A 22,797-nucleotide genomic window follows, 5' to 3' on the forward strand; every position below is an offset into this window, starting at 1 on the left:
TGTGCATAAAAATGTCTGTAATTCCTGGTCTTTGCGATGTTTTTATATCGACGTCAATCAGACCATGAATGCGTAATTGTAACTCCACTCACGCCATTTCGTGTTGGCAATCACGAAAAAATCCCTATTGGTTCATAGTAGAGAAGCTTGAATCTTCGACTGGACTGGGTTGCTTGATGCGAGGACGTTTTGCTTCAAATCGCAGAAGCTTCCTCAGCTAAAATTCTTGCTCTGGTGGTCTGACTTCTGTCTTGACTCTTGTAGAGAAGAATAATCAAGAAGTCACAAAAGCTGGAGTTTTAAATCTAACCAGACCCCTCCTACTGAGAGGCAGACTGCTATAGGCTGGTGACTAAACAATAGCTCTAATTTGCACCTATTGTGCTCTAGTTAGCACCCTCCTAATGACAGGGCAGCTGTCCCTCTCCTGATGGCTCCCTTGACGACTCTGCTGATGACGTGAATGACTCATTACCATGAACAAAAGACTGAAACTAGCGTTAGGGCAAGGGAGAAGGTTCGAAATAGTAAAACAACAACAATAATAATAATAATAAAAAAACTCGTCAAGAAAAGGCGACTCTTTTGTGACGGGAGCACAAAAAAACCCAAAACAAAACAAAACAAAAAAAAAAACTTCCAAATACTTGTGCACCCGACTGTGTATCGGGCGCACAAGTTGAACTAAATTACAATAAATGTTTTACCACAGTCCGATTGTCTCCATGACAAATACATGCGTGGGTAAAGTCTAATTGCTGCAATCAGTGTCTGCTGTCCATGGTGCTGAATTACTCAACAAAAATATAAATGCAACACTTTTGGTTTTGCTCCTATTTTGTATGAGATGAACTCAAAGATCTAAAACTTTTTCCACATACACAATATCACCATTTCCCTCAAATATTGTTCACAAACCAGTCTAAATCTGTGATAGTGAGCACTTCTCCTTTGCTGAGATAATCCATCCCACCTCACAGGTGTGCCATACCAAGATGCTGATTAGACACCATGATTAGTGCACAGGTGTGCCTTAGACTGTCCACAATAAAAGACCACTCTGAAAGGTGCAGTTTTGTTTTATGGGGGGGGGGGGGACCACCATTTGCCTCATGCAGTGCAACACATCTCCTTTGCATAGAGTTGATCAGGTTGTCAATTGTGGCCTGTGGAATGTTGGTCCACTCCTCTTCAATGGCTGTGCGAAGTTGCTGGATATTGGCAGGAACTGGTACACGCTGTCGTATACGCCAGTCCAGAGCATCCCAAACATGCTCAATGGGTGACATGTCCGGTGAGTATGTCGGCCATGCAAGAACTGGGACATTTTCAGCTTCCAAGAATTGTGTACAGATCCTTGCAACATGAGGCCGTGCATTATCCTGCTGCAACATGAGGTGATGTTCTTGGATGTATGGCACAACAATGGGCCTCAGGATCTCGTCACGGTATCTCTGTGTATTCAAAATGCCATCAATAAAATGCACCTGTGTTCTTCATCCATAACAGACGCCTGCCCATACCATAACCCCACCGCCACCATGGGCCACTCGATCCACAACACTGACATCAGAAAACCGCTCACCCACATGACGCCACACACGCTGTCTGCCATCTGCCCTGGACAGTGTGAACCGGGATTCATCCATGAAGAGAACACCTCTCCAACGTGCCAAATGCCAGCGAATGAGAGCATTTGCCCACTCAAGTCGGTTACAACGACGAACTGGAGTCAGGTCGAGACCCCGATGAGGACGACGAGCATGCAGATGAGCTTCCCTGAGACGGTTTCTGACAGTTTGTGCAGAAATTCTTTGGTTATGCAAACCGATTGTTTCAGCAGCTGTCCGAGTGGCTGGTCTCAGACGATCTTGGAGGTGAACATGCTGGATGTGGAGGTCCTGGGCTGGTGTGGTTACACGTGGTCTGCGGTTGTGAGGCTGGTTGGATGTACTGCCAAGTTCTCTGAAATGCCTTTGGAGACGGCTTATGGTAGAGAAATGAACATTCAATACACGAGCAACAGCTCTGGTTGACATTCCTGCTGTCAGCATGCCAATTGCACGCTCCCTCAAATCTTGCAACATCTGTGGCATTGTGCTGTGTGATAAAACTGCACCTTTCAGAGTGGCCTTTTATTGTGGACAGTCTAAGGCACACCTGTGCACGAATCATGGTGTCTCATCAGCATCTTGATATGGCACACCTGTGAGGTGGGATGGATTATCTCAGCAAAGGAGAAGTGCTCACTATCACAGATTTAGACTGGTTTGTGAACAATATTTGAGGGAGATGGTGATATTGTGTATGTGGAAAAAGTTTTAGATCTTTGAGTTCATCTCAAACAAAATGGGAGCAAAACCAAAAGTGTTGCGTTTATATTTTTGTTGAGTGTACATTCAATCATATATCGTCTACATATGATATACCTACAGCATATACCTTCAAAATAACACGTGTTTGTGTTAAATTTACCAGACTGACATGAACTGATACAATAAGGTCCACAAATATTTGGACATTCGTCGCAACGTTTTCAGCTCCAACATGCTGCACTTAGTGACAATACTTACTTTACTTTATTCATTCATGAACAAACATTTCCATGAAAAAGGAACACAACAAGCTAAATCTTGTAAACATTGTCGCTTATATCATAAATTCGTGAAAAAAATCCATAAACTTCCACAATTCCAAGCCCAACACCATTAATAACATTAACTTTTATAGTATGGATGTGATCCTGACGAAATCCGTGAGTAAAAATATCACAGTGGCTGTATTGCTGATTTATCAACTCATTGGCCACTTTATTAGACACACTTAAACTCTGTGCATTTAAGCAGCAAGTTGTGCAACATATGCTGTTTTGGCCTGAATATAAGACGCCCCGAGGTATATGATGATCTTGTATTTTTCAGATGTTTTTTTATGGGGGCGGGGGAAACGGGACTCTTGTCTTATTTTTATGTTAATATGGTGAGGGCATCCAGATCTTGGCAACAAAAAGCAAAAAAATCAATGAACAAATAATTAAATACATAAAATAACAATATATAATAAATAAATAAAAACACCAGAGAGCTAATGTACAAGTAAATAGTAGTATGTCTGTAATGGTATTTTTAAATCATGTATAACTTCATCATACTCCTATGTGACTTCATTTATACCAATCAACCACAAATATTTTGCCAATCAATGTACACTGTAGATCAGGGGTGGCCAAGTTCGGCCCTCGAGAGCCACCTTCCTGACACTCTTAGTTGTCTCCCTGCTCCAACACACCTGAATCCAATGAAAGGCTCATTAAAAGTCTGCTAATGAGTCGTTCAATGGATTCAGGTGTGTTGGAGCAGGGAGACAACTAAGAGTGTCAGGAGTGTGGCTCTCGAGGACCGAACTTGGCCACCCCTGCTGTAGATCATCCACCTCGGCTTCTTGGTACTTGAGATGTACAAAAAAGGTACTTTTTGGACCATATTTTCCTTGATCTTTGACCTAACTACTCAAAATTCTAATCACCTCTAAATATCTATTGAAGTACTGTAATATCCCATTTGATCCATCTAGTTTTCTTGGGTGTAAGATATACAAAAAGGTATTTTTCATGCCACATTTTCCTTCACTTCGACCTTTGACTTTGACCAAACTACTCTAAAATCTAATAATCTCTAGCTCTCCATCTGAGTCACATTCCCACCAAGTTTGAACAAAAGCTGTCCAGCTGTTTTTGAGTTAGAGCAGCATGGTGCTTTAGTGATTAGCACTGTTGGTTCACAGTAAGAAGGTCATGGGATCGATTCTCACCTGTGGGCTTTCTGTATGGAGTATGGAGTTTACATGTTCTCCCCGTGTTTGTGTGTGTTCTCTCTGCGTGCTCCGGCTTCCTCCCACATCCAAAGACACGCAGGTTAGGTGAATTGGAAACTTTAAATTGTCTGTAGGTGTGTGTGCGCGTGTGAATGTGTTTGTTTGTTCATATGTGGCCCTGTTACAGACTGGCATCCTGTCCAGGGTGTAACCTGCCTAACTCCCTATGACTGCTGGGATAGGCTTCAGCCAACCCCCCCCCCCCATGACCCTTAGTTGAAGTAAGCAGTTGATGATGAGTGAGAGTAATTTTGAATTCTCTCTCTCTCTCTCTCTCTCTCTCTCTCTCTCTCTCTCTCTCTCTCTCTCTCTCACACACACACACACACACTAGTGAAAAAATACTCTGCTATTGCTGCAAAGATTATTCAGAGCATAGATGTGACAGCTGTGCTCCCATCTGTCATCATCCCTCCAGCATCAACAGATTTGTTGCACAACCTCATAATGTTCTCGTGGAGTGTGTAAGAAACACAGTAACTAGTTTTATTTTGATTTTCATGACTGTAAAATAAAGTGCATGTGTTATGTTGCCATTATCTGCACAGATTCTCAGCACTGTGTCAGACTGAATTCTGATGAAGCACTCACTCTGCAGTGGGTGGTGCTGAAGCATGTGACCTAAGAGCAGGATCACTGGCGCCCTCTGCTGTAATAATAACGTAACACATTCATTTCATACTGGCCAAAGTTATTTTCATTGCATTCTTCTATCTCTGACGCTATCTAATACAGAATGTATTTTCTTTTTTGGTTATCAGCTCCCATGGTAACAACAATGACAATTTGGCATTTGTGCACCCTCAAGAAATGTTTCTTGCTATTTATTTGCATCTTTTTCCACAACCATGTGGTTTGATGTATCTGATAGTTCCACTAAGTCAGGTTCCTGTGCCTCTTTCCTAATCAGACACTTTTTCTTTAAGTCTTCCTTCCATCCATCCATCCATCCATCCATCCATCCATCCATCCATCCATCCATCCATCCATCCATCCATCCATCCATCCATCCATCCATCCATCCATCCATCCATCCATCCATCCATCATCCATCCATCCATCCCACTTTGGTCTTCTTTGGTGTTCTGAGCTTCAATCTGCTGGTTGTTTCAGTTTTTATATCTTTTTAAATTTTGTGTGTTTTAATGTTTGATGATGTAAAACATTTAGAACAATTGGATAATAATAGTACTACTACTACTACTACTAATAATAATATACAGTCAGTCAGACCATCATCCTCAATCACTTATTGGGGTCTAGCAGGGGAACCCAAACCAGCGTGGAAATATAATATCTCCACCTAGTCCTGGGTCTTCCCCAGGGTCTCCTCCCAGCTGGACATGCCTGGAACACTTCCCTAGGGAGGCGCCCAGGAGGCATCCTTACCAGATGCCTGAACCTCCTCAGCTGGCTCCTTTTAACCCAAAGGAGCAGCAGCTCTACTCCGAAATTCCCATGTATGACCGAGCTTCTCACCTTATCTCTAAGGGAGAGACCAGCCACCCTCCTAAGGAAGCCCATGTGTACCCACAATCTAGTTCTTTCGGTCATGACCCAACCCTCATGACCATAGGTGAGAATAGGAATAAAGACTGACCAGTAGACTGAGAGCTTCACCTTTCAGTTCAACTCCCTTTTTGTCACAACAGTACAGTAGAGCGAATGCAGTACTGTCCCTGCATTCTCAAGCCAATCTCACGCTCCATTGTCCCCTCAGTCATGAACAAGACCCAGAGGAATTTGAACTCCTTCACTTGGGACAAGACCTCATTCCCTATAGTAGGCAATCCATTAGTTTCCTGCTGAGAACCATGGTCTCAGATTTAGAGGTGCTGATCCTCATCCCAGCTGCTTCACACTCAGCTGCGAACCGATCCAGTGAGTGTTTGATGTCACCGGCTGATGCAGCCAACAGAACCACATCATCTGCAAAAAGCAGTGATGAGACCCTGAGCCAACCAAACTGAAGACCCTCCTCCCTTGACTACGCCTTGATATCCTCTCCATGAATATCACAAACAGGATTGGTGACAAGGTGTAGCCCTGGTGGAGGCCAACCCCCACCGGAAACGAGTCCGACTTACTGCAGAGCACCCGACCTGGGCAACTCCAGAGACGTACAAGGTCCAACCCCTACCAATTAGCTCGGCTCCATTGGCTGAGGCTGTGCATAGAGGCGAGGCCCACCAGATCTAACTGGTAGCGCTCCACCACCCCACAAGCTTCGGCTCCTTCCACCACAGCGAGGTGATGTTCTGTGCTCCCAGAGCTAGCTTCTGCCACCTGGGCCCTGTCCATTGAGGCCCTTGACTTTCACTGCCACCCATAGGACAGCGCACCAACCCCAGTGGCTCCCCCTGGAGGGGGTGAGCCCAAAGTGTGGAGATGGGAAGTTCACATTGCCTCTTTGGGCTGAGCCCAGCCAGAGTCTGTGGCAAGCCTGGCCATCAGATGCTCGCTGATGGGCCCTCCATCCAGACCTGGCTCCAGATGGGGCCCCCGGGTTTCCTCCTGGCCGGGGTCACATTCCTTCTGCCTCCTTTGTCTATAGAGTCTTTGTGAACCATTCTTAGTCTGGCCCCTGTGTTGGCTCCAGACAACACAGCTCTCAGGTTCACAGGGGCACACAAACCTCTCCATCACAATAAGGTGATGGTTCCTGTGGAGGTAAAATTATACAATTCAGAAAATTGGCATAATAATAATAATAATAATTATTATTATTATTATAAGCCTGAAGGCAAGACTCTCAATTTATCAGTCGATTTATGCTCATGTTCTCACCTATGGTCATGAACTTTGGGTAATGATGGAAAAAAAGATTGGGGATACAAGCAATGGAAATGAATTTCCTTTTTTGGGTATGTGGGCTGTCACTCCTGGACAGGGTGAGAAGACTGAATATCCATGAGGGACTTGGAGTAGAGCTGCTGCTTCTTTGCATTGAAAGGAGCTGACTGAGGTGGTTCGGGCATCTGGGGAGGATGCCCCCAGTCATTTCCGTAGGGAGGTCTTCCAGGAGCTTTCAACTGGGAGAAGGGCCCAGGGAAGACCCAGAATACTTTGGAGGGATTACATTTCCCATCTGGTTTGGGAATGCCCCAGGATGCCCCTGGGAAGAGTTACAGGACTTGTCTCAGGATAGGGAAGTGTGGAATGAGCTGCTTGGTCTGCTGCCACCATAATCCAGACCCGGATAAGTGGTACAAAATGAATGAATGAATGAATGAATGAATAATAATAATAATGATAAAAATAACATCCTTTTACTCTTTTCCTATGCTTCCACCCACACTGGTCTTTTACCAGTATATTCCTCATCACTTCCCATTGTGTCCAAACCACTTCAGCCTTCTTTCCAGGACTGTTTGAGAAATTTCTCATTTTACTGTTCCTCTGACTCTCTAATTTCTCATGCTGGCCATTTTTAGGCCTGCCACACTTGTCACAATTACTATATTTATAACATCAAGATCTTCTCCTGCACTCCCTTCACTGTCTGTCTGAGCCTCTGTCTGCCAAAACCATCTCCATTCTTCTAGCTCCAATCTACAGGCATGCTAGTATTTAGAGAATGAAGCAGTTTTGTCTCTGTGCACCATCATTATGGAGTAGAAATGAAAGAAGATGTGCTTGTAGTGTTCCCACTTTCATACAAGAAGAAGTAACTCATATAGGCCCAGGGGCCTCATGTACAAAGTGTGCGTATGCACAAAATGTGGCATCCATCCATCTCCATCCCAACGCTCAGATGTATCAAAAGTGAAACGACCGTGCAAATGTGCAGCGCATCACACAAAAATCATGGCTGGTGTATACACGTTTCTACAGCTATTGTTCCACTACCAACACACAGAGGTGATGCTGGGAACTGTGGCACTAACAGTGGCTGCATTAGCATTGTTAGAGAACCTTGCAAATGGTGCAATCCGACATAAGCGTGTATTCAGGGAGCGCGAGGATTTACTTGCAAATGAGGATAATTTGCTTATAAGCCCATTTCGATTACCAAGGCCACTGTTACTGGAGTTGCATGTGGAACTGCGGCCAGCCTAGAGTGCAATAGCAGGGGTTGTCTGTGCCCACACAGGTGCTGCCCACAGTGGGCATCCTGGCAACAGGGGCATTCCAGCGTGAGCTGGCTGATCAGTCAGGAGTGTGCCAGTCAATCTTGATCTGAGCTATGCCAGCTGTCCAACATTAAAGCACAATTTGCAGTGAGAGTCAGTTTCTCTAATGTAACCAGAGCTATTGACTGTACACATAAAGGTGCCATCACATGATGAATTTGTTTCTGTTAATAGGAAACAATTTCCATTCCATCAATGTTCACATCATATATTCATGTAATTGTTCTGAACGAAATCCGGCACAGCCAGATTTAGGCATGTGCGCATTTAAAATACGTTTGTTGTTTGTTATTTGTTATTATCAATGTGTTTTCTTTTTCTTAATGGTAAGACTGGAGCAGCAGAGCTTCTTAACTGATTGTCTCCCTGTGTTCAGTATTTGTCAATAAATGCATGTGTAAAGTTGTGACTGTCACACTGCCAGTGGTGGTGCACCTCATGTTTTTAACTTCAGTGTATGTGTGTTCTGAGCTGACAGCATTTACAGCCTCACACACACACACACACACACACACACACACACACACACACACACACACACACACACACACACACACACACACACACACACACACACACACACACACACACACACATGAACATTTTTCCAGTTTCATGAATATTCCATTTAACAGGGTACCAGATACTATCCCTGCATGCCTCCACATAATTTCCAGTCATCTAATAATAATAATATTAAATTTTATTTGTAATGCACTTTACATTTGACACCAAATCCCAAAGTGCTACAGTATAAAACAGAAGGACACAGAAAACTATAAATCAATATTAAAGCAATAAAACAGTAACAATAAAATCAAAATAAGAACGATAAAACAGCAGCAGTTATTTAGGTGAAGGCCAGAGTAAAAAGGTAGGTTTTGAGTCCTTTTTTAAAAGCATCCACGGTCTGTGGAGCCCTGAGGTGGTCTGGGAGGGTTTCCATAGATGGAGAGCAGCCACTGAGAAGGCCCTGTCACCCATGGTCTTGAGCCGTGTCCTGGGCACGGCTAGACAGTGCTGTTGGCCTGACCGGGTCCTAGTGGAAGTGTGTGGTGTGAGCAGTTCAGTGAGGTAAGTGGGGGCCACACCGTGAAGACAGTGATGAGTGTGCAGGAGGACTTTGTATTGAATACGGCAGTGAATGGGGAGCCAGTGGAGGGAGTAAAGAATGGGGTGATGTGCTCGTGCCTGCGCACCCTCATCAGGACCCTGGTAGCGCTGTTTTGGACATACTGGAGCTTTTGAATGCTCCTGCCAGAGATCCCGATGAGGATTGCATTACAGTAGTCCAGCCTGGAGCAGACAAAGGCATGGACGAGCTTCTCTGCAGCAGGGAGGGAAAGAGAAGAACGAAGGTTGGAGATATTACGGAGGTGAAAGAAGGCAATTTTACAGATGGAGGTGACATGATTGTCAAAGCAGAGGTGGGGGTCAAATTTGACCCCCAGGTTTATCACAGAGGGAGAGAGGGGAATGTTGTGTCCAAAAAATGAAACAGAGGTGACTGGGGAGGAGCGGAGTTGATGGGGGGGTACCATTTTGGATGGCTTCTGTTTTGGAGCCATTTAGCTGCAGGAAGTTTTGACTCATCCACGCCTCTATCTCCTCCAGGCAGGAGTTGAGGCAGGAGACTGTGACTGAGGGGGGACAAGAAGGGGAGATGGTGAGGTAGAGTTGTGTGTCGTCAGCATAGCAGTGAAAATTAATTCCATGCTTGCCGATGACACGACTGAGGGGAAGCATGTAAATGGTGAAGAGGGTTGGGCTGAGTACGGAGCCCTGGGGGACCCCACAGGTAACAGTGTGGGGTGTGGATCTTGCTTCCCCCAGAGCTATGTACTCGGTTCTGTCAGAGAAGTAGGAGTGAAACCACTGAAGGGCAGTGCCAGAGAGACCTGTATAGTGCTGGAGACGGTGTAGGATGACGTGATGGTCTACAGTGTCAAATGCAGCAGAGAGGTCGAGAAGAATGAGGAGGGATGTGGAACCGGAGTCAGAAGCCCTCATCAGGTCAGGTCTCATCTGTAGCACACACTCTGTAAAAAATCTTTTCTGCATTCATGTTGTCTGATGTGACGGCCTGGGGAATCTCAGCTCCAGGACCTATTTGCATGGATTTGCATATTTAAATAGCACGTGGCCAGGGTGGAGTTTAGTGCACGTGCAGCATGTGTGCTCAATTCCATGCTCAGTGGGATGTGCAAACGGAACTTGCTTGGATCCCTGCTTATGCACACTTTGACAGACCTGAATTTTTGTTGTGCTTACACCAGTTTCTAGTTTTTGGCATACACCATGTTTCAGTAAGAAATCCATGCAAGTCTTTGCACATAAGGCCCCAAGTTCTTAGCCAGTGAGCTACTGACTCTGCATAATGTGCAGGGTTTAACAAAAATAGCCATTTCAAAATTACAGCCATTTTTAGAAGCTGAGTGGATGAAAGGTACCAGTTTCAGAGTGTATAATTTTGCGTGATTTTAATACGAAGTACAAAATGAAAGGTACCAGATCAACCACTGAAAAACTTAACAATGTTTAATCTTACACAAATTATCACTGAACCCACTAGAGTGACCCCCACCTCTTCCACCACCATAGATCTTATCATAGTATAAGATCCCCATAAAATCTCCAATACTGGGGTGTCACATATTGTCAGTGATCATAATCTTGTACATTGTACAAGAAAGGTACAAAAAATTGTTGTTAATCACCATACTGCTAAATGCCTTAGGTCCATGAAAAACCATACCACAATTGTTGAAACATAAACTCCAAAATGTTGACTGGAATAATATGTTATATTGTGAATTGGTGGAAAATCTGGTTAATATTCAAGTGTAAGCATCTTTGTGTGATTGATGAGGTTGCCCTGGTGAGGACATTCTCCATTAAGTCCAGATTGGATCCATGGATTGAGGGCAAGATCGTCCACCTTGTAAATGAGCGGAACGGCAATCATAAATTTTTGGAAAACCAAAGATCCTGAGTGGTATAGTAAATTTATATATTAAAGAAATCAAGTACAATACAAATTGGCAAAAGTGAAATCAGAATATTATGCAAACAAGGTGGAAGAATGTAACTCACAGCCACGTAAACTATGGAAACTACTCAGTACATTAGGTACAGGTAAATTTTGTTTGACAAAACCTCAAAACTTCGGTCTGGATATTAATGGATTAATTGATTTTACTAAGTTGGGGTTGCTGACCATTTTACCAATTATTTCTGTAATGTAGCTTCAGCTTTAATTAGTAAGTTACGTTTGAGTCAAGGCAGGTTTGGAAAAAGGCGTACAGAAAGGTTTTAGAATGAAAAAGGTGGAATATCTGGTTCTTTTCTTTGCTTCAGGTGACCGAGGACAAGTTGCTTGAGCTCATAAAAACATTTAATTCAAACAAATCAACCGGTCTCAATAAAATCCCTTCTAAATTTGTAATTCATGGAGCCAACAGCCATATAACCCGCCCTTTAATTAATGCACATAATAAACCTCTCAATAACTAAAGGCACTATTCCAAAAGACCTAAAATATGCTTGAATAATTCCTCTTCACAAAAAGAACTCAAAAACAGATGCCGGACACTATAGACCTGTCTTGGTGTTGAGCATTACCCAAAATATTAGAAAAGGTTGTTTATGAACAAGTTGAGGGACAATATTTGGGACGATAAACTCCTGTAAGAGTTTCAGTCAGAATTTCACTCATCATACTCCACTAATGCCTGCTTAATTCACTTATTGGACTACATTAAACTCGAGCAAGACAAAGGGCATTACACAGGTATGGTTTTCCTTGATTTTCAAAAGACCTTTGATACAGTGGATCACACAGTCTTACTCAATAAATTAGAAGCCTTTGAATTATCAAAGCCAACTTTAACCTGGTTTGAGTCCTACCTTTATGGAAGGCTGCGGCGGGTTGAGATTGGAGGCATCCTGTCAACCCCTGCCAAAATTAAATGTGGGGTACCCCAAGGCTCTATTCTTGTCTCCTTGCTGTTCCTTATTTACTTGAATGATATGCCCTCAGCAGTGGCTTCTAAGATGCTGTTGTATGCTAATGATTCCACCTTAATTGTTGCTGGCAAAGGTATCACAGAAATTCAGCAAACCCTAAGCTCAGAACACCAAGTGGTTAATGCACTTGGTTTCAGTGCAGAAGGTTCCGGGTTCAAATCTCACCCCTGCCACATTTCTCCATGTAATGTGGAGTTGCGTCGGGATGGGCATCCGGCGTAAAACCTGTGCCAATTCAACATGCAGATCCACCTTGGATTTGCTGTGGCGACCCCGAGTGCAAAAACAAGGGAGCAGCCAAAGGGACTTACAAACTGTCTCTACACTTGGGGAAGACAGAATCAATCCTGTTTGGATCTAAAAGAAGACTTGCTATTAAGGTCACCATCAAGTTAGCATGTGATGGGGAAACCATTAATAGTAAATCCTGCATGAAATCCATTAATAGTAAATCCTGCATGAAATACATTGGTCTGGCCCTTGATCAGACAGTTAGAGGAGATCAGATAGCTGATAGTAATATATACAGTGGGGAAAATAACTATTTGATCCCTGTCATTTTTGCAGGTTTTCCCACCTACAAACAATGGAGAGCTCTGTAATTTTTATCATAGGTACACTTCAACTGTGAGAGACAGAATCTAAAAAAATTTCAGAAAATCACATTGTATGATTTTAAATAATTAATTTGCATTTTGTTACATAAAATAAGTATTTGATCCCCTACCAACCAACAAGAATTTTGGCTCTCACAGACCTGTTAATTTTTCTTTAAGAAGCCCTCTTATTCTGCACTCTTTACCTGTATTAATTGCACCTGTTTGAACTTGTTACCTGTATAAAAGACACCTGTTCACACACTCAATCAGTCACACTCCAACCTGTCCACCATAGCCAAGACCAAAGAGCTGTCTAAGGACACCAGGGACAAAACTGTAGACCTGCACAAGGCTGGGATGGACTACAGGACAACAGGCAAGCAGCTTGGTGAGAAGACAACAACTGTGATTATTTATTAGAAAGTGGAAGAAACACAAGATGACTGTCAGTCTCCCTCGGTCTGGGATTCCATGCAAGATCTCACTTTGTGGGGTAAGAATGATTCTGAGAAAGCTCAGAACTACACAGGAGGACCTGGTCAATGACCTGAAGAGAGCTGGGACCACAGTCAGTAAGATTACATTAGTAACACATGATGCTGTCATGGTTTAAAATCCTGCAGGGCAGCAAGGTCCCCTTGCTTAAGCCAGCACATGTCCAGGCCTGTTTGAAGTTCACCAGTGACCATCTGGATGATCCAGAGGAAGCATGGGAGAAGGTCAGGTGGACAGATGAGACCAGAATAGAGCTTTTTGGAGTCAACTCCACTTACCATGTTTAGAGGATGAGAACAACCCCAAGAAAACCATCCCAACCATGAAGCATGGAGGTTGAAACATCATACTCTGGGGTGCTCTTCTGCAAAGGGGACAGGACGACTGCACCGTATTGAAGGGAGGATGGATGGGGTCATGTATTGCGAGATTTTGGCAAACAATCTCCTTCCCTCAGTAAGAGCATTGAAGATGGGTCATGGCTGGGTCTTCCAGCATGACAATGACCCCAAACACACAGCCAGGGCAACTAAGGAGGGGCTCCGTAAGAAGCATTTCAAGGTCCTGGAGTGGCCTGGCCAGTCTCCAGACCTGAACTCAATAGAAAATCTTTGGAGGGAGCTGAAACTCCAAAGCTGAAAGATTTGGACAAGATCTGTATGGAGGAGTGGACCAAAATCCCTGCTGCAGTGTGTGAAAACTTGGTCAAGAACTACAGGAAACGTCTGACCTCTGTAATGGCAGACAAATGTTTCTGTACCAATTGTTAAGCTCTGTTTTTGTAGGGGGGTCAAATACTTATTTTATGCAACAAAATGTAAATTAATTATTTAAAAATCATACAATGTGATTTTCTGGATTTTTTTTTTTAGATTCTGTCTCTCACAGTTGAAGTGTACCTACGATAAAAATTACAGACCTCTCCATTCTTTGTAGGTGGGAAAACCTGCAAAACTGACAGGTGATCAAATACTCATTTTCCCCACTGTATATGATGCAGACATGAACAAGCGAAGCTCTTCAGCATCTCATTATGTAATTTAGGTCCTTCAGACTTTATTTTCAGTAAATGCTTCTGGGGAGCATTAGCATGGCTAAAAAACATCATGCAATTTACCCAATAAATAGTCACTGACTGACCTCATGTGCTGTCAAGGTACACACTGCCTCTCATGTTAGCGTTCCCGGATTCAATGCCGACTCAACATTTAGCATTTCCTGTTTCAGTGTTGACTGTGCACTGAATTCCCGTGAGATCTCCTCTATTCAGGCAAGATATCCTTGTTCTCTTTTTAAAATTTTATTTTATTTTGTAAATGGCGACAAACAGAAAGTTACACAAAAAACTCAGCAACAACATAATGAAAAACAGGTTAATATCCTCTGCTGTAGCTCCAGGAATTGTTCAATGTTTGTCATTTCCTGTTTCACTGTGGGCTCAAAATTTGGCACTTCCTGTTTCAGTGTCAACTTGCCACTGAATTCCTGTGAGATTCCATGAGATCTCCTCTATTGTCAATCCAGGAAGTGTCGATCCAGGAAGTGTTCAACAGCTGACATTTCCTGTTTCACCCTGGACTCAAAATTAGGCACTTCCTGTTTGGGACTCACTGTACCATGAGCAACCTTGCGCCACTTGCGCAATGCTTTGCTCACATTGTCTGTGAATCTAATGCAAAATTGAAATTCTTTTACAGACAGGCCAATTTGACATTAAAACAAAATGGCTACTGGTGCCAACAATTCATACAGTGTTATATGGACTATGCTAGTTCATCTGGATAATCTGGCCTGACCAAGAAATATCAGGGGAAGCTGCAGGTATTGCAAAACAAAATAATATGCTTCCTTCTTGATGCTCACCCCAGGACCCACGTCGGGCTTCCTCAATTTTGACGGGTTGGTATGCTTCCGGTGGAGTACAGGATTCAACAACTCAAATAAAATCACATTTTTTAAAATTGTAAACAGCTTGGCCACCAGCTGTCTATCCTCCTCCATTAAATTCATGTCGGCACTTCACAGCAGAAATACGAGATCCAGCGCCTCATCCTTAATCATACCATCAGTCAAATCCATTGGTGCTGCTTCAACATTCCTTTTTACAGGTGTTATTGTTGTGGAACAGTCTACCTTGTCAAATACAATTGTCAAATATTTTTTCTGGTTTTAGAAGAAGGGTAAAACAACACCAGTTTCAACAAATAGAAAACTTACAGCACAACCCATTTTGTGCTATTAGTTGTTTTATTTTAATACACAACTTTTTAACATTTGTGCAAAATGTGTAACTATCTCATTGTGCAAATAATTTCAATTTAATTTTTCAATTCATTTTCATTTATATAGCACCAAATCACAACAGCGTTGCCTCAAGGCGCTTCACACAAGTAAGGTCTAACCTTACCAACCCCCAGAGCAGCAGTGGTAAGGAAAAACTCCCTCTGAGGAAGAAACCTCAAGCAGAAGGGGTGACCCTCTGCTTGGGCCATGATACAGACACAAATTGCAGAACAATTCACAAAACAAATATACAGGAAATGCTGTTGGTGCACAGGACAGGAGGGTCTCAGCACAAATACACCTCCCATCTCTGGATGGAGCTGCACTTTAAACAGAGAGAAAAAACAGAATCAGGCATCAGAAAGACAAGAAATACAGTATAAACAACAAGAAAAACAGGAAATACTAAGGTGATCACCAGCCACTAGCCCTAAGCTTCACTAAAAGACCCAGAATTTAGGTAAAGTTGAGGCCGCGGTCCGCTCTGTTTCCTAATAAAATTAATTAAAATAGTAAAAAGTGTAAAACAAAACTATACCAGTATGCTAGCCATATGAAAGGGAAAATAAGTGCGTCTTAAGTCTGGACTTGCAAGTCTCCACAGAATCTGACTCATTCCACAGAACAGGGGCACGATAAGAGAAAGCTCTATGACCTGCAGACTTCTTTTTCACCCTAGGGACACAAAGTAGTCCTGCACCCTGAGAGCACAAAGCCCGGGCCGGTACGTAAGGTTTAATTAGGTCAGCTCGGTAGGGAGGTGCCAGTCCGCGAACAATTTTTTAATCAAATTTTTATATTAACCTTAAATGTATGCTCCATCTCTCTTGCTATTTGGGTCTGTAACATCTCTGGGCCACAATGGAAACAAGTGAATTTCGCTTTATTGTGTTACCCTGTATTTACATGTGTCGTATATGTTTATACGAATAAATTCAATCAATCAACCAATCAATGCAGCATTTATTCAGCTGTGGTTCTTTACGTGCAATACACACTCTTTACCACAAGAGGTCACTACAGTACTCGAAATGATGCCATTCAGTTCAGCATATTTTTCTCATGATGCTTATATCTCAGTGGGTGTATTTAAGCAAACCTTCGTATTTAATCATATCTGTATTTGCATTTGTCTTTTTCTTATTCTGCTAAAATCAGTCTTACGCCTACAACAGATTGACACTCTAAAATAATTCTGAATTGTTATCAAAATGCTATTTTAAGACGAATGAGGATATATTTAAAAGAAAGATGTAAATTTTTGTCATGTTTCCTTAAAATGCTAACTTTATGACCACGTTGTGCACGCGCTGCGATCTGCTTCGCCGCGCGCAAAATCTGGAATAGTTCCATTTCACTTTTCTAATTATTGTCTGCCGTCCCAGAATTAGCAGCCAAAGGCAGCCCCCAAACAAAAGCCTTCCGACGTGGGTTCCTGGGTCATGGTGGTTTGTTGGGTCTAGAGAGTCTGTGACATGAAGCGCCGCACTGAGCGGCCATGTGGGCGTGTTTGTCTCGGCCCAACAGCCTGCGCTGAAGTCCAGAGCGTAAAAAAACGCACTTCTTCTGGTGCGACCTGGGAGCGCAAAAGCAGCAGCTCTCCGATCCTGACACGCACATCATCTCCAGCCCAGAATCCAATTTCACCGTGTGTGCTGGGGAGAAAAAGTTTGCTCACATCTCCCGGTGACTCTCCAGCCATGGACGCATCTCGAGCTGTGACGTTATATTTGAGCCTACTCCTTGTTTTCCTTTGGAATATACCGTGTTTCCACTCAGCTGCTGTCATCTCTCCCTCTACGCCGAGGAGAAACAGAGGAACCAGGATCCATCATCGGGACGGACAAAGGTCAACCAAACTCTTAAAGGACATCTTTGCGTCTTCGCATCACAGAGAAGCCCTGAAGAACACCGTGGTACCGCACGAGTACATGCTTTCTGTGTATAGGACGTACTCGGCTGCGGAGAAACTGGGACTAAACGCCAGCTTTTTCCGCTCTTCCAAATCTGCCAACACCATAACAAGTTTTGTGGACAGAGGAACAGGTTGGTTTTAGTCCTGTTTTGGCTTCATCAACGCGATGTTGCATGCACCTTTGCATGTTTATGCAGTAAATGTTCAGCTCTCCACATTATGTCTTAAAAAGCACAGAATTGGAACTTTTACGCACGGTTTAAGCAGGCTTTTACGCACACTAAAAGCCTTAAACAACAATGCATCGAGGCTGCAGACGCGTATGCTGTTCATGAGCAATACATCTTCTGTGCGCTTTCGGGTTATTTTGATTTCAATTAAACAAACAAACAACACAACTCAAAAATATTGCCGCACAACTCGTTCTGCAATATATCACGTTGTGTATTCTGAAATTAACCCTAATATGAAAGCTCCTATGATGAAAACAGTATTTTTATTGTTAGGTCTCAAAACGCACAGCCTGAAACGAGCGGGGACATTTTTACGCAAAACTCAAATTACTTAAAGCTGTTTCCACCGCGGAGCTCAGGATAGACTCCAAAAAAGTGGAAGAAAAAAGAAAAAGTGAGATGGGGCCATGCAGAATAGAGCGGGTCGGTGAGAGAAGCAGGTGTTTGGGTCACATGTGCAACCAAGTGATATGACTGGACAAATACAATCCGACGAACAGGAGGCAGAAGCAGAGTTCACATTTCTTTGCAAAAGGAACAAAAGTTTGTTTAAAATGCGGCGCAAATACATCGACAAATTATTCAACGTTCAGTCTGCAATGAAAATGTACTTTTTTTTCTCCAAACCAGCCTTATAGAATTTCTTACAAAAGCAAAAATGCATTATTTTACTTATTGTAAAAAGGCTTTTCTCGTGTGTCACCCTCGCCCCAAATGCACACAAACGAAAAAAAAATATGCAGATTTGAAAGGCTTTATTTTCCCAGAGTGAGCTGATTTGACGCCTCAGACTCTGTTCTGTGATATTGATGTGAAGTGTCACCAGCTCTGACCCCTGGCTGGACCCTCTGAGAGCCTGTTGGCTTCAAAACCGCTGTTCTAAGTATTTGAACTCGATGATCTATTTGAAAGTTCATAACATATCAAACAGTGTCTGCTCTCCCATAATGACCCAGCATGGGCCGTGGTGGCACATCACCAAATAAATGCGACGATGAAAAGGGTAAAAAAATAAAATAAAATAAAAATAATAAAACGCGCTTCCTCTCTTGTGAAGTGGTTCCTATTTCACTGCGCAGCTTCCCTCTGCAGCCACCAATTTAATTACTGAAAATAATTTTTTTCCAGAGCTTTTCAGCTTTGACCTTTTGGGATTACTCCAAGCGTCCAAAACGCGCTGCTGCTGCTGCACAACCTCAGCCAAGAGTTTGTGTTACAGTTCGAAGAAAAAAAAAAAAAACACGGGTTTTGCCCGCAAAAGCTCAGTTTTTGGAGCTTTTACGCACGAATCGTTCATGCGTAAAAGACGCGTTTTCAGGTTTTACCGGGATGAACCTCCTGTCTTCCTCCAGGATTCTTTGGGTTTCACGCGTTTGTAGCGAAATGAACTTTTTTTCACAAGAGTAGACAGAGTGTTTCCTGAAGGTCAGAAAAGGCAAGATCAGAAAAAACAACCCGAATCTGAAAATTACTTTTGGCACTTGGGGTAGCTCATTAAAGCGCAGATGGTGCAGTCTCTCTTTCTCTCTCTCTCTCTCTCTCTCTCTCTCTGAGAGAAAACATGTTTTGCATCTGTGCAAACCCCTAACTGCGCGGTCACTGACTCAAAAATCTATTGAATCATGCCACATATTTTGACTTAAAAATACAGTAAAATAAAGTTGATGTTTTTATTTTCCTCTGTCAGCACAAGTGTTTCTTAGTAATTTTTGGCGCTTTTAAAACCGAGTCTTCTTGTTATTGGCAACACTTCATGGAATCTCAAGCAGCAAATCCTTTAGTGAGGAAGACGGATTTTTTTTTTTTTAAGCGGCGTTATGTTCGATTTCTTTGAATTCTTGTATAAAATAAATTCGAATGCAAATGACATTCTCCTATTACTGTTTCCTTCTGCAGAGTTTAATGAAATAATCTATCAGATTTAATTAACGAATATATCACGTTAATTATTTGTTTTAACATGCATCTTCTTTTAAAATCATTTTTTTGGGTGACATAGCGACAATCAAATGTGCTGAAATCGCACTTATTGAATAAACAATCCAAACATATGCATTGGCAGGCTATTTAATTCAGGTTTGAGTTTAAAATCATATTATTTTTAAAACATATTTTAAAACCATAAAGTCCTATTGGATCATTATACTCGTTTCAACACGAATCAACTTATGTCAAAATAATTCCTTGAATTTGTGATTCCTTTTTTCCTTGTTTCACCCTTGAAAATGAGCCAAAAAAGAGAGACATGAAAACAGATAAATCACTCAGAATCCTTCTGTTTTGTACATAAAGATTTAAAAAGTGCTATAGCAGACGTGTGTTGCAGCTTTTTAATGAAATACTGCATCCATAAATCACTCTAATTGAAAAGTTCCTCTGGAGAAGCTGCACTCCCTCAGATATTTAATAACTGCTGACCTCCTTTCATGCTTTGTTTCATGCAGTTTTCTTCCAGCGCCGTTCTGGCTTTGGTGGAATATTTGAAGGCCTCCTGGGTGTGCAGCCTGGGAATAATGCATTAATTGTGTATTGTTCCTCTGAGTGTACTGTGCGCTGTGTTTGCTCCATAGGGCCCTCCATCACTGTGGCTGTGCGTTTTTCTCTCTCTCTTATTTACGTGTCTCCTGCTCAAAGATTAAATCAAATAAATCTGTCGTTGGCTGAAATGAAAGTACGGATGTTTTCACTTAAAATAGGAAGTCTTTATATCGCGTTTGTATTATTATTATTATTATTATTATTATTATTATTATTATTATTGCGTTTTTGCTGCGGCACTGATTTACAGAAAAAAAATGTGAACACGTGGAGAAGAAACATCATTAGATTTCTTCTCGCACGCCACCGTGCGCACTGCGCTCTGACACAATTTCCAAACATTGGCAAAGAAAATAAAATTAACATTTTTTGCGGGATGTTCTGAAACACATATTTCTTTTAATTTGTATGTAGCGGGTGTACTGATGAAGATAATTGCAACATATTTTAACAAATAAACCTAATTTGAGAACAATAACATTGAAGATCAGAATAAATCCTGGTTTGGACTTAAAGTTGGCTTACAGCGAGTAATTAAAATAAATTAAAACTGAGGACTTGAGAGAGAGAGAGAGCCCCCCTCCTTTCTTCCCACTGAAAACTGTACGCACTAAGTGAATCTGACTGCAATTATTTTCTTCTTTTATCCCCACAGACGATCTTTTGCACTCTCCTCTGCGAAGACAAAAGTATCTGTTTGATGTCTCAACCCTTTCAGACAAAGAGGAGCTGGTCGGGGCCGAATTAAGGATATTTAGGAGAGCGTCGGGGGATTTGGAGACGGCAGGCCTCTACGACATCCAGCTGTACCCCTGCAGGTCGGACAGGCTACTGGACTCCAGGTCCCTGGACCCACTGGACTCCCAAAAATCCGAGTGGGAGGTTCTGGACGTGTGGGAAATGTTTAAAACGCACCACCACAACCATCAGCTCTGCTTTCAGCTCCGGGTCACCCTCGGTAAATCAGAGACCGAGGTGGACCTGAGACAGCTGGGACTGGACAGGAACGGCCGATCCCAGCAGGAGAAGGCCATCCTGGTCGTTTACACCCGCTCCAAGAAGAGGGAGAACTTGTTCAACGAAATGAAGGAGCAGATCAAATCAAGGAGGTCGGTCGGGCAGGAAGCGGCGGAGCAGGAGGATGAGCATGAGGAAGAAGCGTTGAAGGCTGCAAGGAAGGAGGGAGCGAAAGGAGAGGGGCCTCGGAGGCGACGGAGGACTGCGCTGAGTAACCGTCACGGGAAGAGACACGGAAAGAAGTCCAAATCCAGGTGCAGCAAAAAGGCACTGCATGTGAATTTTAAAGAACTGGGTTGGGACGACTGGATCATTGCACCCCTGGACTACGAGGCGTACCACTGTGAAGGCGTGTGCGACTTCCCGCTGAGGTCTCACCTAGAACCCACCAACCACGCCATCATACAGACGCTCATGAATTCCATGGACCCCAACAGCACCCCACCCAGCTGCTGTGTCCCCACCAAACTGAGTCCCATCAGCATCCTGTACATAGACTCGGGCAATAACGTCGTGTACAAACAGTATGAGGACATGGTGGTGGAGCAGTGCGGGTGCAGGTAGCGGATGTTTTCCACTGAATGATAGCAATAATAATATAAAAAAGACAACAGTCCACATGGGTTGAAGTTTGGTGCGTAAAAACGCATGACGCGCCTTCAAAAGGGATGCGCACGGAGGCGACTTTTGCCAGTAGAATAATTTAAACTCTCGCTCTTCTTTCCCAAAGAGAAATCAGTCATTAAAAAAATACTTGTGCACGCAGTGAGACCACAAGGAACGCACGATTCTTGCGCACCGGTGCACCTGCTCGCAGCTCTGCGATGCGACACTGACAGGCGGACCGTTTCGGGCTCCTGCGCCCAAGTGGTGTCGTTACTGGACGGAACACGCGCTTGTTTCTTCCCAAACAAGCGTGAATGTCGAATCCACAACAAAACACAGACACGTCGGTGCCGCCAAGACAATTTGCGCGAGTGGAGACCGAAGGAATTACACACGAAACCAGACTGCGCCTCCAGAAGTGGACTCACTGGAGCCCTGTTGTTTAAAAAGCACATGCTGACGCGAACTTTTTGCTCAAAGTCTGCATCATTACGAAATGCACTTCCAGGACTGACTGCGCGAATTCAACGCGGCCAGCAAAAGAGTTTTTCTTCTCTGACGAATTAAAAAAAGACTCGCAAAAGAGACGATATTTAAATGCACATTAGCTTTGAATGCACTGCTGTTCGTTATTAAATTCTGTAAATATTTGTACAGCCAAAAACTTTACAAAGTGCAACTAATGAAGAAATGAGAAAAGGCATTTCTTTGTAAATACACAAATGCACTCAAATCGGTATAATTTCTATTCTATAATTATTTTATTATTTGTGATGTACAGAGTTTCACGATAATCATATATTTCTTACATTGATAAGAGTAATTTAAAGTGTATTCAATATTTTTGCAGAGGGTGAAAATACCGTTATTAATGTCTACCTCATAATTACATATATAGGATCTGAGTTTTGAGGTGCATTCAGTTAGTGTAAAGATCTTTTACATTGATATATAAGATCATTTATATACTTATATTACTGGATAATATTCCACACGATTACTGTACAAATAAAATAAATCTACCAGTTTTCTACTTGGTCCACCCTCATTTTTTGGCTTTGATGAAGACGACCTGAAAA

The 22,797-nt window shown here is 42.8% G+C and overlaps 1 protein-coding gene across 1 annotated transcript; it reads left to right on the forward strand.

Annotated features, from left to right (window-relative positions):
- Positions 1-17,052: 17,052 nt before the first annotated feature.
- gdf6a (growth differentiation factor 6a) lies at positions 17,053-22,751 on the forward strand. Its single transcript, XM_034175371.1, has 2 exons — positions 17,053-17,455; positions 20,751-22,751. The coding sequence occupies exons 1-2, from the start codon at positions 17,110-17,112 to the stop codon at positions 21,674-21,676; spliced, it is 1,272 nt and encodes a 423-aa protein (XP_034031262.1). The 5' UTR covers positions 17,053-17,109; the 3' UTR covers positions 21,677-22,751.
- The last annotated feature ends 46 nt before the right edge of the window (positions 22,752-22,797 follow it).

Source organism: Thalassophryne amazonica, chromosome 7 (assembly GCF_902500255.1).
Source record: "Thalassophryne amazonica chromosome 7, fThaAma1.1, whole genome shotgun sequence".
Taxonomy (NCBI): Eukaryota; Metazoa; Chordata; class Actinopteri; order Batrachoidiformes; family Batrachoididae; genus Thalassophryne; species Thalassophryne amazonica.

Excerpts from the sequence above, each read along its gene's own strand:
- gdf6a (XM_034175371.1), top strand. The coding sequence starts at position 17,110 with ATGGACGCATCTCGAGCTGTGACGTTATATTTGAGCCTACTCCTTGTT. Across the intron at positions 17,456-20,750 it reads TTTTGTGGACAGAGGAACAG|ACGATCTTTTGCACTCTCCT; the intron begins GTTGGTTTTAGT and ends TTATCCCCACAG.